General features: G+C 50.0%; 1 protein-coding gene across 1 annotated transcript; it reads right to left on the bottom strand.

The window, feature by feature from the left end:
- Nucleotides 1-1,217: 1,217 nt before the first annotated feature.
- LOC145532667 (integrin alpha-X-like) lies at nucleotides 1,218-20,806 on the bottom strand. Its single transcript, XM_081558190.1, has 30 exons — nucleotides 20,539-20,806; nucleotides 19,850-19,952; nucleotides 19,246-19,349; nucleotides 18,885-18,955; nucleotides 18,618-18,732; nucleotides 16,451-16,581; nucleotides 16,160-16,305; nucleotides 15,779-15,929; nucleotides 15,325-15,475; nucleotides 14,806-14,879; nucleotides 14,514-14,643; nucleotides 14,267-14,409; nucleotides 13,966-14,106; nucleotides 13,662-13,871; nucleotides 11,325-11,455; nucleotides 11,046-11,203; nucleotides 10,747-10,901; nucleotides 9,904-10,035; nucleotides 9,741-9,814; nucleotides 9,382-9,523; nucleotides 6,794-6,910; nucleotides 6,625-6,704; nucleotides 6,451-6,534; nucleotides 5,034-5,112; nucleotides 4,817-4,924; nucleotides 4,385-4,468; nucleotides 4,067-4,180; nucleotides 3,819-3,920; nucleotides 3,420-3,530; nucleotides 1,218-2,676 (listed from the first exon to the last, which is right to left on the bottom strand). The coding sequence occupies exons 1-30, from the start codon at nucleotides 20,597-20,599 to the stop codon at nucleotides 2,581-2,583; spliced, it is 3,498 nt and encodes a 1,165-aa protein (XP_081414316.1). The 5' UTR covers nucleotides 20,600-20,806; the 3' UTR covers nucleotides 1,218-2,580.
- Between the last annotated feature and the right edge of the window lie 1,755 nt (nucleotides 20,807-22,561).

Genomic DNA, 22,561 nt, shown 5'->3' on the forward strand with positions numbered 1-22,561 from the left:
CTTTTCTGCGGGTTCACCACCCATCCTCTCCCACAAACATGTTCCAGCAGAGTCTGCAGAGTGTCCTGAGCAGAGACAAGTCTTCCTCTGTTAATACTCTATCATCGGGACTTCCCTGGTGGTCCAGTGGATAAGAATCTGCCTGCCAATGCAGGGGACATGGGTTCGATCCCTAGTCTGGGAAGATCCCACATGCCTTGGGGCAACTAAGCCCATGTACCACAACTACTGAGCCCTCAAGCTCAACTAGAGAAAGCCTGTATGCAGCAATGAAGACCTAGTGCAATCAAAAATTTTAAAAATAAATAATAAAAAGATAAGTCTATCATCAAAGTAATGGGCCTATTTTATGTAGGGAAGGAGAACAGGAACAGATCTTGGGCTACCAAAGACATACCGTGAGGCTGTACAGGCAGCCTTGGGGAGCACTTGAAAGGTGCACTGTTGCCCCTCCCATGTGAAATCACATTGATTTTGAGACTCAGTGGCCATGGATCTACTAGACCTCTTATGTGAAGGCCTTTTATCAGTATATGCCTTTATGCACTTTGTGGGCTCCTGTTACTTGCAGCGAAAAGCAACCTTTTGATACAGACGTTAACCTCACAGTTGGTTTTATAAGCTTCTTGGAAATTATGTGACTTGCACATGCTTTTGCTACATCAGCAACTTTGATTTATGCATCTGGGGTTTTTCTGTCTTCTCTATCTTCAGATGAAATTAATTGATCTTAGATGGGACAGCCATATGTTGCAGTCATTCTAAGAAATCTCTGTGGCTTTATGTAAGAGGCCACTATGCTTTGTTTGAAAATGACACCACAACTTTGATAAAATTTTGGTACTATGGGACCACCCTGGCTGTCCAGTAGTCAAGACTCGGAGCTTCCAATTCAAGGGATGCAGGTTCGATCCCTGGTCAGGGAACTAAGATCCCACATGCCACTCAGGCAAAAAATAAAATTAGTAAATAAATAAAACTAATTCCTGGTTGCTTAAAAAAATCCTTTAAAAATTATGGTATGACTGGACAAAGTTGCACAATGGACAACAACCTAGGAACAAATAGATACCTGATCCAATGAAATCCAATTTTCAGATGGTATATTTCCTAGACACATTTTAATTTCTCAGCTCACAATCACTCAACCCAGCATTCACACATGTTTATAGTAATGTGAAGTGCAATCTCACTCAGTATTGGTTTTGACGACATTGTTCTAGTTGCAGCAATTTTCTTTTATTTTTTAATCACAATACTTATCCCTCGATGAATAATTTTTGAGCCATCAATCCATTTTTGTGATTTGGGGATATAACACAACACAATAGAAACCATGAAAATTGCACATAGAATGAAGGGAAACAATAACACACACAGGAAAATTATATGAAAATAGCACCATTGCCTGAATGTTAAACTACCATCTTTGGAGCCCAGGGACAAGCTTTAGGAGCACAATTATAAGGATATGGCAGGATTTCTGTGAAAGTCACTGGGATCAAATGTGTGAGATGCAGGGTTTAAAATCGTCTCTTGTCTTTTTTTTCCCCCTCTAAAACAGCATTTAGGAAACTTTTGGAGGTTTGTGGAGCACATTTTGAAAAACAACACTCTAAACCCCAATTCTCATAAGGTCTAAATTGGAGCCCAGCTTCATGAATTTTATCATAACTGGTCCTTCTGGAGATCCCAAAGCTTCCCAATTCAAAAGGGTTTGGGACCCTGTGGTGGATGGGGTGGAGGTGAAGGAACGGCTTCCCCTCAAATCACATGGTCAACTGCTTCCCCTTCTGTTTTTCTAATTAAAACATCCACGTGGCCCGAGCACCTTATTGGAGGCAGCAGTAGGATCTGTCCAGACAGTGAATGGCCTGCTGTGTGTTGACTCCCAGCTCAGCACCAGACACCACATTGAGTGTTATGCTGAGATAGGTGGCATTATAATAAGAATGACCTTATTTGGGGGCAGCAGGTGCCTGAGAGGGGACTTCAAAGTGCTCTCCAGTCACCGATCATATGCAAATGATGTCCTTTTCAATACATCCCAGGGTTTGTAAAAGCATCTGTGCTTTGATTCACAAGCTGGGGAGTTCAGTATGTTTATACTGCGAGTAAGGGGGAACCACTGAAGATGGATGAGGATGCATGCCAGGTTTAGTACTATATTTCAGGAAGATCATCAGTGGTTAGTGGAAGAACAGAGACTGGAGCCTGAGGCTTTTGCCCATGGATTTCTAGGTAGAAATTCCAAGTCAAGTCCTCAGGTTGCACAGCAGGGATCCTGTCCTGGGATTTCCAGCTGGAGCCTTGACAAGACCAATACCTCCTCCCAGGCAAGGTGATTCGTGCAAACACACTGCATCCTCCCAAGGACAGAAAGAAGCTGATCCCAGCTCCCCTCGCTTGGAATACTTCTTCCCCATCAGGCCTGACTAGGGTGAGAGTAACAAGGCTAGGGAATCTCTCAGGGGAGAGCAGGTTCAAAGGAGAACAGGAGGTAGTTTCTTCTCTGGCAAAAGTGAGAAGGCCAGGGAACCTCTCAGATGAGACAATAGGACAATAGGAGGTAGTATCTTACTAGGAAACTTGGGGGTCGCCTGTCTCATTTTCTGGGACAGTCTGTTTGTTTGCTTCTTCCATCATTTGCCTGTACTGACGTTTGAAGAAACCAACCTGTTAGGGAGGAAGGAGAAAAAAAATCGGGAAGTCCAGTGGACGAGAAGAAAAGAGATGATGGAGAGGATCAGTGATCACCATTTCTGGAACTCTATGTTCCAGCATTATACTAGGAATTTTATATAAACGGTGTCATTTAGATTCTGCCACGGTTCTGTGAGCTGGGTAGAACCACCTTCAGAATGAGAAACCACGACCCATCATGGACCAAGCACATGCCGATGGCCAAGGAAAGAATCAGTGGTGGCATCAACATCAAATCCAGGGCTTTCACGTTCTAATTCGCCTTCCAGGGAAACATGTAAGGAGGTGAAGAAGAGCGGAAAAGAAATGGAGACAGATTAGAGGAGCCTTGAGAATCAGACAGAAAGACATGGAGTTCACTGGGGACGGGTGATGTCACAGGTGGCTTCCCTGGTGGCTCAGCAGTAGAGAATCCACCAGCAATGCAGGAGACGTGGGTTTGATCTGTGGGTTGGGAAGATCTCCTGGGAGGAAGAAATGGCAACCCACTCCAGTATTCTTGCCTGGAAAATCCCACGGAAAGAGGAACCTGGTGGGCTGCAGTCCATGGGGTCGCAAAAGAGTCAAACATGACTTAGCAACAACAACAGATGTCACAGGTGGGAAGGGATCTCTTTAGGAAGAATGTGGGCTTGACTCCACGGTGAGCTCTTTCTTACACTATAGAAAGAGTGGGTAAATGCTGGTGGTGTCAGGAGTGGGATAAAAGCACTCACCTTGTACAGTAAGGCTGTGATGAGGGCCAGGAGCAGCAGTCCCCCCACAGAGCTGCCCACAATGAGGGGGATGGGGTTATAGACCTCATACTTCTCCAGCACCAGCTCCGTCTGGAGTGGAAATGACCCCATCAGAAAGGCTCAGGACTCCTGCTGTCCCAGACTCCTCCTGTCCCGGACTCCTCCCAGGTCCCCTTGAACTCCCTCCTCTCCTTCATTAGGCTCTACTCCAAAGGGTGGGATACAGAAGGACTCATGGGCTTAGGAACAACTGTCCTGCCCAGGGATTTCCATCCATCCTGCCTCTCTCCAGGCTTGCAAGCCCCCCACTCAGCATCACAGATTTAGCATCAGGAACTGTCTGAGCAGCCCAGCCACTGCCTGCCACATGGTCACTACCTGAGCTCTCAAAAAAGTCTCCTGTCCTGGAAGCTGAGAATACACGAGTCTGTTGAACGTGATTTCAGCCACACTCACAACCAGCACCTTCTTCTGCCGTGTCTGCAAAAGAGAAGGGGAGAAGGGGAGAGCTGGGAACTAGCTCTGGTTGGATGGGCAGGAGGGCTCGGGGATAGAGAAATGCCCTGGCTTGAGGTGGGCACAGACACATCAGTCTGGGAAGGGACTCTGCTCTTCAAACTACACACCTGGCTGACCCAGCGGAAGCTGAGGTTGCCCTTCAGGATGAAGTCAAGTTCCTCCTGGACGCCGAAGGAGGGGATGTCACAGCGGAACCTCAGGCAGTCAGCGATGGAGCAGTCCTGGAGACAGAGAAGTGGCGTCAGGCCAGGGAAAGATGGGTTTGAAGGTAGAAGGCAGCGTTCAACTGTCTGATTTGAGAGGAGCTGCCACATCGGAGTTCAAGCAGGCCGTTCAGCAGACATCCATCTGATATAATACACATTTCTGAATCAAATCCCTCTGAAATGTGGCTTCCAGTGGGGGACCGCCCAGGGCCCTCTCACCAGGACAGGCTTCTTCTTAAAGTGGGTCAGGAAGTCAGACTCTGTGGGTGCTGTTCTCTCTGCAGAGCACTGAATGGAGGGGTTCTAGGGAAAAGGCACAGGCAGAAAGCATGTGAGGGGTCATCAGGGACATACGAAGATCACGGAGTCCAGGCAGGGCTTCCTTGGTGGCTCAGCGGTAAAGAATCCGCCCGCCAATGAGGGAGATGAAGGTTCAATCCCTGGGTGGGGAAAGATCCTCTAGAGGAGGAAATGGCAACCCACCCCAGTATTCTTGCCTGGAAAATTCCACAGGTAGGGGAGCCTGGTGGGCTACAGTCTATGGGGTCGCAAAAGAGTTGGACACGACTGAGCCACTAAAGAACAACCAAAAAACCACAGGGAGTCCAGGGAGAGGGCGTTAATGGAGGACCCACAGAATCTTTTGAGTACCTGGGGGTTGAGGACCTCTATGTCCTTCCACACGACCACCTGGTTCAGCTCCATGGGCACTGAGATGTCGATGCTGACAGGCAAGTCCCTCTGCCCCAGGTTGTTCACCTGCACGGAGGATGGTGAGGGCCAAGAGCACGCCGAGCCTCCCTCCCTCCTGGATCTCTGGCTCCTGGGCCCCCCGCCCCAGGCCATGTTCCCAAGTCACCACACGTGCCTGGTATCTGTGCTGGGCCTCCCTACTGCCCTCCTCCTGGGAGGCCGAGAAGTTGAGGTACTTGGTGGATTGTTCGTGGCTGCGGGGAGAGGAGGCAGGGGCAGATGAGAAGCTCCGTTAGGGTCTCCTGAGGAGACATGGGGTGGGAGCATGACAGGACGGGTGGTCAGAGGGCCTCTGGGCTGGTCGGGAGTGAGTAGCTGACTTGGGGTAACCAGAGGGTTCAGGGAGCCGGGCTGGGCTGCAGGCTGGGTGCAGTCTTCCTGCAGAGGCTGTCCAGAGAGGAGACCGCCAGGGCAGCCAGGCAGGGGGGTGGGGTCATAGGGACTGCTGAGAGCTCTGTCTGACCCAGGGGGAGGGGGCCAGGGCCTGCCTCTCTGTGCCTGGGTCTTCCTTTCTGGCCTTTGTGGACTCGGAGGAGGCCGGATGGGCAGGTGGGACATGACGAAGGTATTAGGGAGACTCAGGCTGATGCTGCTGATGAATGTCTACTGGACCCAGCCCTTCTGGCTCCCTGGGGTCTTCCCTGGGGCCCTTCTCTCTTGTTTCCTCAGTTTTTCTTTCTTTCCTCCTTCCTTCCTTTCGTCTTCTCCCCCCCCCCCTTTCTTCCTTTCTGCTTGTGAGCTCTAAGTTCCTTGACCAGGGATCGAACCTGCAGCCTTGGCAATGAAACCTGAGAGTCTTAACCACAGGACCACCAGAAAATTCCCTCCTCAGCTTTTCTGGGTCTGGGGTTCAGAGGTGGGGGTGGGCCCTACACGGACTCTCCACTGGGTATCAGTGTAACCACACCTCGAAGCTGCCCTCGGTGTCCACTGGAGACCAGAGGCCAGCCTGGCCCCTCACCAGGGCGGCTGCCCTCACTTCTGTGCCCCCTCCCCTGCCACACTCCACTCCTTGCATACATGCCCTTCACCTGCACCACAGAAATTCGAACCCCCACTTCTACTCTGTCATCCTTCTCTAAGAAGGGCCCCTCCAAAACACCCCAGCTTGTCCTGGGGCCTCTACTAAATGTAGGCTGTAATGATAATAATATCATAATTATTATTATCAATAGCCACAAAAAGCACTCGATTGATTAGTAAGAGCTGCTAGTGGTGTCATCTACTTATTGAAAGGGTAGCGATAAAACTTAAATTTGAGGGACTTTCCTGGTGGTCCAGTGGGTAAGAATCCACCTTCCAATGCAGGGGACACGGGGAACTAAGATCCCATATGCCATGGGGCCACTAAGCCCGTGAGCTGCAACTAGAGAAAGCCTGAGCACCATAATGAAGACCCAGCACAGTCAAAAGAAAACAAAACAAACAAACAAACTTAAACTCAGCAGAGGTCCAGCTCCTACAGAAAGAGAGAATTCCTCCTGCCCCACAGTGTGATGGGCGAGGATCCCTTGGGGGTCGTGGTGTGGCACCTGCTGATCACGGTGTAGACGGCATACTTCACGGGCAGCTCCAGCTGGAAGGTGGTCTTGCTTGTCTTGGGGCTGTTATTCTCACTGGAAAAAGAGGAGGATCCCAGCTGGCAAGTTCCCCAGGGGAGGAGACTGAGAGGGAGGGGTTGCTGCCCTGGGCCTGGCCCAGCTCACCTGCTCACATTGGCGGCAAGAAGCAGCTTGTCTCCCAGGGTGGCCGTGGGGGAGACGTGAAAGGTGACCATGAAGGTGATCTGGGGAGGAGGTAGAAATGGGAGGAGGTCACCAAGGAGTGGGACAGGGTCGGGGCCAGGGAGAAGGTGTGGGCAGAAGCGAGGCTGACCTGGGCGCCCTCACGGAAGATGAGGTGGTTGAGGCTACAGCGGGTGCTTCGGGTGCCCTGGGTCCCAGCGGGGGCGCTGTCACAGGTCAGGCGCAGGGAACGCGACAGTAGATGGCTCTGGGGAAGCATAGATGAACCACGGCAGATAAGAACTTGTTAGTGTCCCAACAAAACTCCATACAGTAGTGACAGTTACCTGCCATTTACCTCAAGGTTATGTTTTTTTTGTTTTTTAATTTTCCGGCTTCCCTGGTGGTCCAGTGGTTGAGAATCTGCCTTGCAAGGCAGGGGACATGGGTTTGATCCCTAGTCCTGGAAGATTCCATATGCCTCGGGGCAACTAAGCCCATGTAATACTGAGTCTGTGCTCTGGAGCCCAGGAGTCACAACTACTGGGGCCCTGGTGCCCTAGATCCCATGCTCCACAACAAGAGAAGCCACTGCAACGAGAAGCCCAAGCACCTCAACTAGAGAGTAGCCCCCGATCACCACAACAAGAGAAAAGCCCTCCCACAGCAATGAAGACCCAGCACAGCCAAAAATAAATAAAGAAATTGGTGTGACTTAAAATTTTTTTTTAAATCTTTAAACACTATCTGGTCAAACTTCCTCCTAAGGTGGAAATCCCAGGTTTATTATTAATAGCATTTCTCCTTGTTTAAATTCACTGTTCTTTTTAGAAGATTTGTATTATGAAAATTTCAAATCTACTCAAAAGTGGAAAGACAAGGTAAATGCACCCCATATCCCCATCACTCAGATTAAATTACCAACATTTTTCTACTCTTGTTTTGTTCACCTGTTTTCCGCTTTTTCTCCCCTGAATTATTTAAAGCACATTCCTAATATCACATACTTTCGATCTGGAAAGACTTCAGTGTATACCACCAACAGATAAGGGTATTTTTTAACATAAGCACAAGACGTAATAAAATTAACAATAACTCCTTAAGATCAGCTGATATCCAAGTCATGTTAAGTCGTTCTAAATTGTATCCAAAAATGTGAATGTTATAGCTCATTTTTAGAAGCAATAACTGATACTTCCCTGGTGGTCCAGTGATTGTGATTCTACACTCCCAACGCAGAGGGCCTGGATTCAATCCCTGGTCAGGGAAATAGATCCCATATGCCACTACTGAGAGTTCCCATGCATCAACTAAGAGATCCCACATGCCACAAATAAGACCCAGTGTAGCCAGATAAATAAATATTTTCATAAAGTAAATAAAAGCCATATCCAAAAAAGGTCCACACGTGGCATCTAGTTGGTGTGTCTAGAAGTACCTCCAGTGATAGGGTGTTCACCCTCACAAGGCAGCTGGAGTTTGTCATTCCTAGACAAACTCCTAGACAAACATTCCTAGAAATACATTCATCATGTATTTCCTCATGCATTGATCAAAATAAGCTTCCATTGGGAAGGCTGGCTTAAGAGACACATGGGAGAACAACCAAACATAAAATGTGGACCTAGTTTAAATGCTGGTTCAAATAAACCACTTAAAAGGATATATTTGAGACAATTAAGGAAATTTGATTATGGTCTAAATACCAAGAAATCATTCAATTCATTGTGTGTGATCATGGCTATGGGGTCATGTAAGACAATTCTACTGTCCAGAACAGTGAAACAGGAAGATGTATGATGACAGGGTGTCTGGGATTGATGAAACAATGTAGCAAAATACTGATTATTGTTGAATCTGGGTGTTAATTTAGGAGGAGGTTTGTTGAACCACTCTCTTCTTTTGTAAATGTTTAACACAATTTTTCATAATAAAATGTTTGTTAAAAATCTGTCTCTCTTTGACTCCCTGTGGTCCTGGTTCTATCTGCTAGAACAGGGATTGCCATATGGCAGCCTAGCACCAATTTGTATAAATAAAGTTTTATTGAAACACAGCCATCCTCATTCATACGCATATTGTCAATGGCTGCTTTCACTTTATATCAGCAAGTATGAAGACAATGTGTGGCCCACATAACTGAAATATCTACTCTCTAGCCCTTTATGGATAAAATATACCGAGCTCTGATGTAGAATAACCAATAAATCCAACTCATTCTTCCACAGGACAGAATTTTATTTAATTTTTTCTTTTCTATTATATTTTCTGAGCCACAAAGCTTTTGGGATCTTAGTTCCATTCCCCAACCAGGGATTGAGCTTGGGCCATGGCAGTGAAAACCCTGCATTCTAACCACTGGATCACCAGGGAATTCCCCCAGAACAGCGTTTTAAAATATTTGAAGGCTGAGATATGTTCTCTTTCAAAAAAGAAACAGTGATACAATGTGGAATACAGAGAAATAGAAGGCAGAGTCCCTGCGCTCCTCACACTAGCATCCTCCTGGGAACTCATTCCTGACTATCATTCTCAAAATGCCAAGCTCAGAGCTGAACACAGAATGAGTTGAGACATGCTGCAGCAAACACAACCACATCCATCTAAACATGATCTGTCCAGCCCTCTTGGCTTTCAAGAATGCTAAATAATGGAAGACCTGCCTGAGCACTGAACCCAACACAGGAGTCTCTGCTGGCCCCCTGCCATCAGCCTTTCCTTCCCCAGAGGGGACAGTACCTGGCCCCCGGTCACACCTCGGTAAGACAGCCCTGGAGGGTAGAAGAAGGTGACTGCAGTTCCATAGGAGTCCTCGCCATCATTCCACACTCTCACTTTCAAGCTCAGCTCCAGGTTACTCCCCACAATCAGGGTCTTCAAGCTAGCATTGGGGCAGAGGAGAGAAGGTGATTCTGTGATCGAGGCTGAAAATGAGGTGGGGATGAAATGCAGAGTGGGGAAGTGGGGGGAGAGACAGGGACAGTGTGTCTGGGTCCAGAGCCCCGGGTAGAGATGTTAGGAAGAGCCAGGGACAGGAGCCCTGGGTTCCAGGAGGGGGCCTGGGGAACCAGAGTAGGTCTAAGGGGCTGGACACTCACTCTGAGACCTCAAAGGAGATGCTGAGGTCATCCTGGCAGACATGATCCGCGCCACAGTTCTTCTCAAAGGGGACCTGAGAGGGAAGGCAAAGTAGGGTTTTCCCTCAAGATCTAGAGTCCATCCCCTCCAACCCCTCTGGAAGAGGCCAACCCCAGGACTCACAGAGGTCGTGAAGTATCTCTGGGCGTCCACTGCCAGCATAGGCTGGAGGTTTCTTAGGCTGGAGATGGGCTTGCCCACCAGGGAGAAGTTGAGACGCAAGATGATGGGGGTCACCGAATCCTCCACACAGTCCTGGGGGACGGATAGAGGAGGAAGCAGTTGGCTAAGAAACGCACCCTTGCAGCCACCAGCTGGGTCCCATCTCCTCATTCGTAAAATGGAGTAACAATGGTACCAACCCACAGCCCCTCATAAACACTCATCGCTAGGATCTGCATGTGGAACCGCTGCTGTGGTTGTCCTTCATCTTGAGCATCCTTCCCCCAGCCTCCCTCGGGCTCCCTCACTCTACTCAGGGTCTCCCCAGACTGTTCCCCATAGCCCCCTGAAACCCTCTCTGTTCTCTCTCCAGCTTTACCTCTCTTTCATCACTATTATCTATTATTTAGGAATATTATCGACATCTATTATCTAGGAATTTGATTTGCTTCTGATCTTCCCCCATAGCTCCCCCTGGTCATGATCATTTTGTCCACTGCTGGCTCCCTGGTGTTGAGGACAGGACCTGTCTCAGAGGAGCGGCTGGATAAAAGAATCCCAGCCCAATGCCCCATGGCTCTCCGAAGCAGCCGTAGGCTTCTACCTGAAATCCAGCCATTTAACCTGTGGCTGATGCAGCCAACCTCATCCATCCTTCACTCCCTCAGTCGTTCAGCTAACCTGTGTTAAGCCCCTCCTGCCTTCCACTTGCCGTCTGGGGGCAGAGCCACGGTGACCCAGCTACCACCCCTCAACCAGCCTCAGAGTCGCCTCCCTCCCCAGGACTCTGAGGCGCCCCCTCACCGGAAGGAGCAACCTCACAGCCTCGCAGTGCTGCTCCAGCCCCAGCTCTCGAACACGGGTCAGATTTCGAGTCCCTGTCTCTTGGAAGATGGCACGAGGACTCAGGCGGCCAGGGTCAAGGGTTAGGTCAAAGGTCACAAAGCTTTGGGGGTTAACTGTAGGGGAAAGTTGAGGATGGAAAAGGTTGAGAGAGAAAGAGGAACTCCCCAAGTGGGCAAGGGGCAGGGGAGGAGACAGGAGCGCTGGGCTTGGGGACTCCCAGGGTCAGGGCATCCTGGGTCAGAGGGCAAACGCCTCACCCAGCTGGTTCTTGGGACTTTGGTAAACACGGAGGCAGACAATGGCTTCACCCAGATCATGGGGAAAGGTCACCAGCTGCTGACACTCATACGCAGACCTCGTGATCTCTGTGGGTGTGATGTGAACATTCGCCCACATCCTGAGCACAGGTCTGGTCCTGTGGGCAGAACGATGAGCTGAGGACAAGCCCTTGGTTCCGGGAGGACAACCAGGGAGGGTGGTTAGAGAGGCTGGTGTCCTCGCAGACCTGGGACTACCCAGGGGGTATGTGTTCTCACCTGAGCAGCAATGCGTGCCCCTGGGCCCCCACAGCCAAGTCTGCCAGTCCATCCTGGGTGAGGTCCTGACCCCCGCTCAGCGACTGCCCAAAATACTGGAGGCTGGGGGAGAGCTGGGCGCCTGTGATCCGCTGGCCAGAGAGGGAGCGGCAAATCAGGTTGTTGTTATTGTTTAGTCGCTCAGTGGTGTCTGACTCTTTTGTGACCCCATGGGCTATAGCCCACCGGGCTCCTCTGTCCATGGATTTCCCAGGCAAGAAGAGTGGAACAGGTTGCCATTTCCTTCTCCAGGGGATCTTCCTGACCCAGGGATCCAACCCACCTCTCCTGAATTGGCAGGCGAGTTCTTCACCACTGAGCCACCAGGAAGCCCAAGTCAGGTTGAGGGTGAGAAAAATAAGTTGAACAGAAGCAACAAGAGGAACAAGGAAGAGGGGATGAGGGAAGCAGAATGAAGGGGTGAGCCATGAAAAAAAGACAACTCCAAGAAGTACCTAAAAAGAGGAAGTGGGACTAGAGAAATAGTGACTAGAGACAAAAGATTTCTAGGACATAAATGAAGAAGCAGAGCTATAAAGACTGGCCTGGGGACCTGACTTTCATTCATTCATTTGGCTAGTTCATCTCGGGTTCCTATTCAGGCTCCTTCACTTATGAGCCATGAGATCTTAAGCCAGGAGTCAGTGTTTCTGTACCTCAGTTTCCTCATCCCTCATTTAGGATGATAACACCTCAGAGCACTAAATGAACTAATTCACGGAGTTCTTAGAACAGCACCTTGTATATGGTCACTACTCAATAACTTACCATGATGAGTATCAGGGCTAGAAGGGCCCCTTAGCAGTCACCCCCATGTCCCTCATTCTCCTCTACCCCTTGCCCCTGACAACCAATAATCCACTTTCTGACTTTGTGGATATACCTATTCTGGACATTTCATGTAAACAATCACACAATATGTGGTCCTTTGATGGATCTAGCTTCTTTCATTAAGCATCATGTTTTCAGGGTTCATCCATGCTGTAGCATGCGTCAATGTTTCATTATTTTCATGGCTGAATAATATGCCACTGTGTGGGTATACCACATTTTCTTTATCTGTTTCATCAGTGGATGGGCATTTTGATGTTTCTGCCTTTTGGTTGTTACATATAACACTAATATAAACAATCATGTGTAACTTTTTTGTGTGTGGACATGTTTTTAATTCTCTTAGGGGGAACTTCTGAGTCACCCAGTACTCTAGTTTAACCTTTTGAAGAGCTGTTTTCCAAAGTAGCTGCATCATTCTACATTCCCACTTATAGTGGTTGAGTATGCCACATACTTTCACATCATCATCAACACTTGTTATCACCTGTCTTTCTGATTCCAGCCATCCTAGTAGGTGTGAAGTGATGTCTCATTGTGGTTTTGACTTCCTGATGACTGATAACTAATGATGCTGAACATCTTCTTACGTGCAAATTGGTCCTTTGTATATCACCTTTGAAGAAAAGTCTTTTCAGATCTTTCGCTTATTTTTTTAATTGAGACTTCCTTAACTTTTGCCCTCCCTTCTCAGCCTGACCAGTCCAGTGAAGGGCTCCTGCCTATGGGTATCTGGCAGGATTACTGATGGCAGGAGACAATAAAGTCATGACATCCAGGGAGATGAAGGGGTAGGTGGACAGGCAGACTGAGGCTCCTAGAACTAAACTGATCAGCAAAGTGAGCCAGATAGAGGTGGAGCACCCAGTCAGAGACAAGAGGTTGGAAACTCCCTCTCCATGATTCTTGATCCACTATAAACTTTGGACAAATCAAGGCACTAATCTTCTCCATGCCCCAGATTTCATCTTTAAAATGTCTTTGCTAATGCCTGGCCTACGTATGGGGTAAAACTGCTCGGGGATTAAAAGACTTGGGTGGAGAAAGTATCAAGTCACCACACAAAGTAATGTTAGTCGCTCAGTCATGTCCGACTCTTTGTGACGCAGTGGACTGTAGCCCACCAGGCTCCTCTGTCCATGGGATTCTCCAGGCAAGAATATTGGAGTGGGTTGCCTTTTCCTTCTCCAGGGGATCTTCCCGACCCAGGGATCAAACCCAGGTCTCTTGCATTGCAGGAAGATTCTTTACCATCTGAGCCACCAAGAATCCGTCTATACAAATTAAAGAATTACCAATGTTTCCATTTCTGAAGCTCTACCAATTTTGCTTGATGCCTACTAGGTGCCCAGTTCTAGGCAAAAGAGGTAAGATGAGGGAAAGAAGAATTTTCCAGGTGGCAGTGGCAAAGACAGGAAGGTGCCAGGAGGAGGTTTTGTGGCAACAAGGACTGTAACCAAGCCTCACCTGGCTGTGAGAGGGGCTGATACCCAGTTCTGAGGTTCCGTGGAACAGGTAGACAGCACCCTGGTTCTCCTGCTCTCCCGGGGCCCCAATGGCCACATCCGCCAGCCTGTCCCCATTCACATCCCCCAGCGCTGTCAGGGCTGCCCCAAAGCGGCTCCAGAGGTGGCCCGGCTCCCCTCGCAGGACACCATCACACTGCCACTTAGCTCTCTGCAGAACAAAAATAGTGTCAGGTCCCACCCCAGGGGACCCCTCCATCCCACACCCAGACCCCCTCCCAGCCCAGGTCTCATCAGCTACTCACCCCCTGAGGAAAGGGGCACACAGCCACCTGGCCCCCCTGGGTCTGCTCATAGAAATGAGGGGCCCCGATGAGGATCAGGTCAGAACTGCTGTCTCCATTCACATCCAGGGAGCAGAGGGAGGCCCCAAAGTAGGAGCCGATCTGGAGGGCAGAGTCTGGAGTCATCCTGTCTGCCCTCTGCCAGGGGCACACCCCCTGGGCCAGGTCCCGTCTCTCCCCAGACATCAACACCTCCCCCATGGGCCCTGCACCCCCTTCCTCTCCTCCTCCTCTGCCCCTGGAGACCCCGTCCACACTCAACCTGGCTCCCTGTGACTTCAGCCTTCGGCCTCCATTGCCTGGACACCTGGGTGAAGAGGATCACCTTCCCGGTGTGCTGATGGCGGGGGGCCCCCAGGATCAGGCTCTGTTCCCCCTTCCAAAGGGCCAGCTCTGTGGAGTAACCTGAAGGGGCCAGGGCTCAGCACTGAGGCTGCCCCACCCTCGGGCCCCTGTCCTTCCCAGGCAGCCCATCTCCTGCCCAGCCCCCAACCACAGCCTTGTCTCACCCAGGTAAGAGTCCCTCATGTCCACGTGCTCCTGGGACATGTTGATGAAGGTGGGTTTCCTATTTTGGGGGTACAGGAAGGCACCTCCAGACCAGCTGAAGCTCCCCACAGCCCCCAGAACCGGTCCATCCTGGGAGGAAAGGATTCCAGGGTGAGCAGGTGGGAAGAAGACAGCCTATTCTGAAGAAATGCCTGCCGCTGACTCCGCCCACTCATTGGATACCCACTCTTGCCTTCCCTCCTCCGTCTCTGCCTAACCCTACATCAATGGGCTGAAAGGGGCCCCACTCACAGGCATGAACACAGCACTGAAGCCTTCTTGAGACATCTCCAATTCGAAGGAACTACTGCTTATGGTCTGCGTACCTGGGGAAAGATATGACACCTAGGTTCTATGGGGGGAAGACAAGCTTTGCCAGGTTCAAGGAGAATCTCAGCTTTAAGAGGATCTCATGTGTGTGCTATGTGCTAGATCGCTTCAGTCGTGTCCAACGCTATGTGACCCCATGGACTGTAGCCTGCCAGGCTCCTCTGTGCATGGGATTCTCCAGACAAGAATAGTGGAGTGGGTTGCCATGCCCTCCTCCAGGGGATCTTCTTGACCCAGGGATCAAATCCACGTCTTCTGTGGCTCCTGCATTGCAGGCGGATTCTTTACTGCTGAGCCAATGAGGAAGCCCAAGAGGATCTCATGTTGGAGACTAAATACCCAAAGGGAGGAACTGGCCCACGACAAAGGAGTCCAGGTTCTAGAAGAAAAGGGATTTATAGGTGAGGGCTTCTGAAGCGAGTAGTTCCATCTCTGACTTACCCTCAATGGCAAAGATCTTCTCTTTCAGTTGTTTCTGAATGTCTCGCAAAGCATCAAAGTTCTCCACTTGAAATACATGCTCTTCAGAGGGTGTGGAGGCAATGTCAGTTAATTCTTGCAAGGAATTTGTGTATCGAAATGCTGATCCCACCTGTCCCCAGCAAAGACCAGCTCAGTGAAAATAATCTGAACTATAACATGCCTGCTGGATGCTGGGCTCCTCCAGCAACCATGCAAGGTTAATATAATTACAGCCAGCAAAAGGCAAGAAAAATGAGGCTCAGACAGCATGGAGGAGTTTAAGGAAAAGGATGAGGGTCCCCAGGCTGGGACAAAGTTTTGATCCTGAAGGCAGAAGAAGCTAAGAGAGCTGAGGGCTTCTGTCCTTGAAAGGGAAGGTGCCTTAAGAGGACTTGAGGGGAGGAGGTAGAGTAAGGGCATCCCTCCATCCTACCCCAATTGCATAGCGGATGATCCCGGCGGCCTCAGCCTGGGGAATGACATCCTTGTAATCCAGGTTTTCTGTTTTCTCCCCATCGGTGATGACGATGAGGATTTTGGAGGCATCTTTTCGGGCCCCGTATGTGGCACTGAGCAGTCGTTGTCTGTCAGAGAAGATGAGGGTCCAGAGGCCAGTGAACAGACCCGCTGCTTGGCCCCTGATGCCTTTGTGAGAACGAGGGGATGCTCTGTCCCACCCGGAGGCCCCTGGCTTGGTCAGGAGACCACAGACTGAATTTCAGTGCCCACCTCTCCCTTCCTCACCGAGACAGATGGGGCACTGAAGGAAGACTCAGATGCTGTGGGGGAGGACCTGAGAGGAGTCAGGACTCACGTGACGAGTCGGATGGCTGAGGCCGTGAACGTCCACCCTCGCAGCTGCCGGACGGAATTCAGAAGGCTTAGTGGGTCTGAGCTGGTAGCGAAGTCTTTGAAAGTGAAGTGCTCCTTGATCTTGGTGGAGAACTGCACCAGGGAGAACTGCGAGAACCAAGCAGCGTTGGGGGTCAGGCCGAGGCTGACCCCCACAAGGGGGTCCTCCCACGAGCCTCCCCCGGGGCGGGGCGGGGCGAGGCGGGGGCGGGGCTACGCCCGGCCTTCGGCCTTCCCTCCCTTGAGGGCACACCTGGGAGCTGGGACGCTGGAACTGGCTCATCACAGCCTTCACGAAGTTCAACATTTTGTTAAAATCGCTGGAGGAGATGCTGCCTGAGCCGTCGATCAGAAAGGCGATGTCCTGATCCTGCCTTGGGCACTCTGGGGAAGGAGATGGCACCAGTCCCCAGAGGGACACTCACAAAGCCCGGGTCTCCTGGCCACAAGACGAGGAGTTTCCCTCCCAGGAGCTGCCCTGACTCCTGCCTAGAACAGGGTCCCTCGGTCTCCCAAAGTCTCTAAAGAAGCCACGTCTGTGATTCTGCTGCTCACACCTGGTTGATTAAAAAGTGACAATTCTTCCAGTCCAGATGGTGAGAGGCTGGGGCCCTTCCTTCTGCCTCAACTGTCCGTGCCCCGCCCCCTGGCCTTTCTCCACCTTCTCTCCCACCATCCCCACTGTCCAGCAATAAAAGGACCCTGCTCCAGCCCCTGGCTTGGGGTCAGCACCAAACTACTTTTGTTAAATATTTAAACAAAGCCCATCCTCAGAAGAGACAGCTCAGGGACTTCCCTGGTGGACCAGTGGTTAAGAATCTGCCTGCCAATTCAAGAGACACAGTTAGATCCCTGGTCCTGGAAGATCCCACATATTGTTGGGCAACCAAGCCTGCACACTGAAGCCGGTGCATCCTAGAGCCCATGATCCACAACAAGAGAAGCCACTGAAACTGAGTAGCCTATACACTACAACAAAGAGTAGTACAACCTTCCCCCCCCAACCCTGCCAGGCCCCCGCCCGCCACAACCAGAGAAAGTTCTTGAGCAGCAATGAAGACCCAGGGCAGACAAAAATAACATAAATACTAAATCAATAATTTTTTAAAAAAAAGAAGAGGGAGTTCTGCTTGACTTGGCTCGCTGATGGAGATTCCTGTCTAGCCCCTAGCTTCCCCCTTCTGCCCCTGAGGCTTCCTAGCAGAAAGAGGGGTGTCCTGGTGGAAGCCCAGGGGCCTAGGAGGTGCTGGGAGGAGCACCCCAGTCAAGGGCCCGGATGTCAGTCTCCCCAAGGGCCTGGGTGTGAATGTGAAACCAGGAAGGGGCCTTGGTCTGTCCCAGGTGGGGTTTGAGAAGCTTACTGTTTCACCTCCTCATGCCCCATCCCCATCAGCAAAGGGGAAGCCGGGTCCTCAACCTGTACTCACACACACAAGTATACATATACATATATACCACACACACAAACACACATATAACACACACAAACAAACATACAACATACACAAATACATATACACATACACACACTCATACACATACATATCAACACACACAATATAAACAACATGCACAAACATATATATACATATGTCACACTCATACACACATGCAAACATACATACAACATGCACAAATACATATACATATACATCACACCCATACACATACAAACACACACAAACATACACACAACATGCTCAAATACATGTAAACATCACATACATATACATACATACACACAGATGAATAAACATATGCACACACAAATACATATGCACATACATTACATACACATACATACACACATACAAACACACACATACGCACAACATACACACACAAACATACATAAATATATATATACATCACTCTCATACACGTACATATACATACACATATACTCATATGCACATATGCAAACACACACACACATACATGCACACTGCTCAGACTGCCCGTATCCTCATCACCCTTTCCCAGCCTGCTGCACAAATCAATTGGTTATATACCACAGGGTACAATGGGTGAAAATAAATGTCCTTCACTCTAAAAATTGCAGCAGCTGGCATAAACTGAGCCCTCGCCACTGAGGCACTGTGCTAAACCCTGGCCGTGGACCATCTATGTTATTCACAGTGCCAGCTGTGCTATTATTCCCATCAAACAGATGAGGGCATCGAAGCTCAGAGAGAGAAAGGTCCTAGAAAGACCCTGCACTGGGACAGTGATGAGGCCGGTGTAAAAGCAGGTGGTGACCTCTCCAGGCATGTTTGGAATCACTGTGCCCTCCAGCGAAAGTTTTTGTTTCTGGATCCCTCTGGTTTATCCACTCTGGTAAGAGTGTTCCTGGCCCCACGGCAAGCCCCTGTCAGATGTGTGTAGGTTCCTCGAAGGACTCAGTGGCCCCAAACACTCACCCTGCAGGGCAGACGGGATCCTCTGGACCTGCCGGAACGGGGAGGCCAGCAGAAAGCAGATCCCGGTCAAGTGCATGTTCTCCCGGCATGCGTGGTGCACGGTGGGGCCACAGGCCTGGGGACAGAGGGGCTTGGTGGGAGGGGTTGTCTCTGCTACCGTCGCACCGTCCTGTCCCAGTACCTCCACCCTCCACAAGACCCCCAGCACCAGAGCCCCAGGTCCCCACACGTTCTCTCAGGATGCTCCCGTGACCCAGAGCAACTCACCAGCAGCTGAAAGGGGTTGGTGGTGGCCGCCATGGACAGGCCCAGGGACATGTTCACAGCCTCTGGAGGCACTGAGGGCACAGATGTGTGCACGGTTACCTTCAGGTCAGAGGAGGCAGGGGGCACCTCAACTCTGGGAGATGAGGAGGTCTGACAGGCGAAGGGAGCTTTCAGGTCTTGATGGAGCTATGGGGGTGCAGGGGTGGGATGGGAGGGGAGACTATGGGAGGGTCAGGAGGCCTGTCTGAGGCTCAGGATCTGCAGACAGAGCTGAAGCTAGGAAGTGAGTCTCCTGTGTTCCCCACAGACCCACAGAGCATGGGAGCCTGAACCTGGGTGCCAGCCACGGGCAGCCACTCACCCTGCAGGGGGATGGCCTCACACCTGCCCATGCTGTAGTCGCACCAGTAGAGGCCGCCTGTTTGATTGGGAGCCTTTACCTCCTGGGGGGCTCCAACCACCAGCCTAGGGGGAGAAAAGAACACGGCAGCTAAGATCATGGATGCTGGAGCCAAACTGCCACTTGGCCAGTTTGCTTTCCCTCTCTAAGCCTCAGTTTCCTCATCTGTAAAGCGGAGATTAATAACAATTTAAATTCCACATGAGAGAGATTTTGGATTCTTTCATTCGCTAGTATATGTCTGGCTCCTGAAACATATAGTAATAGATGCTCAGTAAACATTTGTTGAGTGGTGGCGTCCTACATCATGTGGTTGCTGTGAGGATGAAATCAGTGCCCATCCAAAGGTGCCTGGCACTTAGTACTTGCTCAATAAGAAAATGAAGTTAGCTGTGGTCACTGACATGGCAAGATGGTCCTTCTTCAGTCCAGTTCTTCATAGCCTTAGGGGGAACTGCCATGGTAGACAGAGGAGAGTTTGTGAATAAAGGGAGGGATGTGGGGAGAGACCAACCCCATGCAGGGAAGGAGTTGATGAAAGCCAAAGACACCACACTGTCCTCACCACTCGTCATACTGGACCACACTGTGTCCAAACCCAGCGCTGTCCACACGGAAGGTTGTCGGTTGCTTGGTGTCCAAGTTGAAGCAGAGAGAAGACACCAGGGCTGGGAAGGAAGGTGAGGAGACAAGCTTTGAGGAAGGGTCTCCCACCTTCTCCATCTTCCTGGCCCCCAGGCTACCTCCCCCCACTATCCCCTCCAGGCATAATGCCCCAGCATCTCCTTGGCTTCTGGACCCCCAGGCTCAGGCCTCTCTCAGCCCTGTTTGCCTCCTTCAGATGGTCCAGAGATAGCTGTTCCTCCACTAGTCTGCTAGCAAGTTTCAGTTCTCCATTTCCACAGAGCAACGCCCAAATAGACCTCTTTCTCCATACCTCCCTCAGGGCTCCCGTGAAGGAGAATTTAAGAAAACTTGGGGCCAAACAGATACGGCAGACAGAGTACATGACTGACTTGTTCTGCCTACTTGAGACACCTCTGCCTTGTCCAGGCAACTGGCCTCTCTTCCAGCATTTTCTCTTGAACACCCCTAAAATTGATTCAATATCCTCTTGACCTCCACAAAGCCCAGATCCTCAACCTGCTATAACTCCAGATCCCTCCCCTAAAGTCTGAGTTTGAAAAGTGGGTTCTCGGCTCTCTCCCTAGCTTGACTCCCATCCTCTCCTCCCCATCGTGACCCTCAGCTTACCCATCAACAGTAAGAGAAAAACCTGGATCCTGGTCATGACAAGAAGGTCAGATGTGGGCATCAGAGCACTTGAGCCCCACAGGGAAGAGCTGGACCAAGACAGCAAGGAAGCCAGTGAGCAGAGAGGCTCAGGAGGCCAGATTCAGGGAGGGAAGTCGTCAGCATGACTCAGAGGTGGGGGGTGGAGAATACAACTAAAATAAGCAGAGAAAGGGGCAGGCAGCCCACACACACTGTGTCCCAGAGTCTTTCTAAGCAGAGATGATATGACTCGCTTCTCTGGTCTCTTCAACCTAGGCTGGGGTGGATGCAAATCTCCTGCCCCACCCCATCTCTCCCATGTTCCCTTATTGTACAGAAGAAAGTGTCCCCTTGACCTTGAAATGTCAATGAACCAGGGGATGGGAAAGGGTAGATGCCAGGGTGGGGTCAGACCCCTAAGAGAGGCTCTGGGAAGAATCCTCCAGTTTGGACCTGGAAACCTCTGGGCCCAGGAGTCAAGCCTCTGGACCCTAGGAGGAAGGCAGAGTGGGTATTTGTTCATCGTTTGTTTATCACTTATTCAACAGATCTAATTTGAGGCTGATTGTGCAGGCCATCTCTCAGCAGAATGGGAAAACACAAACCACAAGGCCCCAGCTTTGGGGACAGTGGAGAAGGCAAACACGTAAACAGCAAGACATTGCTATGAGAGGAGAAAATGCACATTGGTCATAGGGTATCATACTCAGATTGGAAGGGTGTGAAGTTTTAGGAAAACTCCCTGGAAGGGGTGACACTTGATCTGAGTCTTGCAAGCAACTGACCAGAGGGGAGCATATTTCAGAAGGAGTGGCCAAATATAGAAGAGACACGAGATAAGAGAACTTCTTAGGACATCAGTGGTAGAAACCAGAGAGTGGGAGGTGGGACGTAGCAAAAGATGTGGTCAGCCGGGTAGAGGGGAAGCGGAAGCCGACCTCAGGCCTGGAAAACCCCCTTAAGGCCTGTCAGTTTTATCTTGAGGACAGAGGGAGGCATAGAAGCAAATTACAAAGACTGAGATCTTCAAATCTGAGCTTTAGAAAGCTAGAAAAAGGGGCTGTGTGGGGCATGGACTCCTTGGGAGCTGGTTGGAGATGGGTTGGTCAGGAGAGAGGTGATGAGGGCTTCTGGGTGAGCTGGTGGCCATGGGGACGAACTGAAGGCTGACTGGTCCCTAAGGCGTGGACACTCATGACAGTCCCTGAGCTGGAGGGTAGGAGTGGGGAGGGGTGGTGGGTGCAGCCAACTTCTGTGTTAAGGGAACCAAGATATGGTGTTCCAAGAGTTTGGGTTTATAAAAAAGAATGAAATAATGTCATTTGCAGCAACATGAATGGACCTAGAGATTGTCAGACTGAATGAAATAAGTCAGACTGAGAAAAACAAGTATCATGTGCTGTTACTGTTATGTGGAATCTAAAAAAATGGTACCAAGGAACTTAATTGCAAAACAGTAATAGAGTCTCAGATGTAGAAAACGAACTTAGGGTTACCAAGGGCAAAGGGAGGGGTTGGGAGGGATAAACTGAGAGTCCAGGATGGACATATACACACTACCATATATAAAATAGATAACTAATAAGGGCCTATTGTATAGTACAGGGAACTCTTCTCAATACTCTGTAATGACCTATATGGGAAAAGAATTTTTAAAAAAGTAGATATATGTATAACAGATTCACTTTGCTGTACAGCAGAAACTAACACAACACGGTAAATCAACTATATGCCAATAAATTTTTGAAAATAATAAAAACAAATTAAAATTTAAAAATAAGAGTTTGGCCTCTTTCATTGAAAATGACTGCTCCCATAGAGGAAGGTGTGGAGGGGAAGGATAAAGGACAGCTATTTTTCATAGCAAAGCTTGTGAAACAATTTGACTGTGCCTATGAATAACTTTTGGAGAAGGCAATGGCACCCCACTCCAGTACTCTTGCCTGGAAAATCCCATGAACGGAGGAGTCTGGCGGGCTGCAGTCCATGGGGTCACTGAGTC

The sequence above is a fragment of the Giraffa tippelskirchi genome, chromosome 13 (assembly GCF_054371585.1).
Source record: "Giraffa tippelskirchi isolate mGirTip1 chromosome 13, T2T-mGirTip1v1.2.pri, whole genome shotgun sequence".
Classification (NCBI taxonomy): domain Eukaryota; kingdom Metazoa; phylum Chordata; class Mammalia; order Artiodactyla; family Giraffidae; genus Giraffa; species Giraffa tippelskirchi.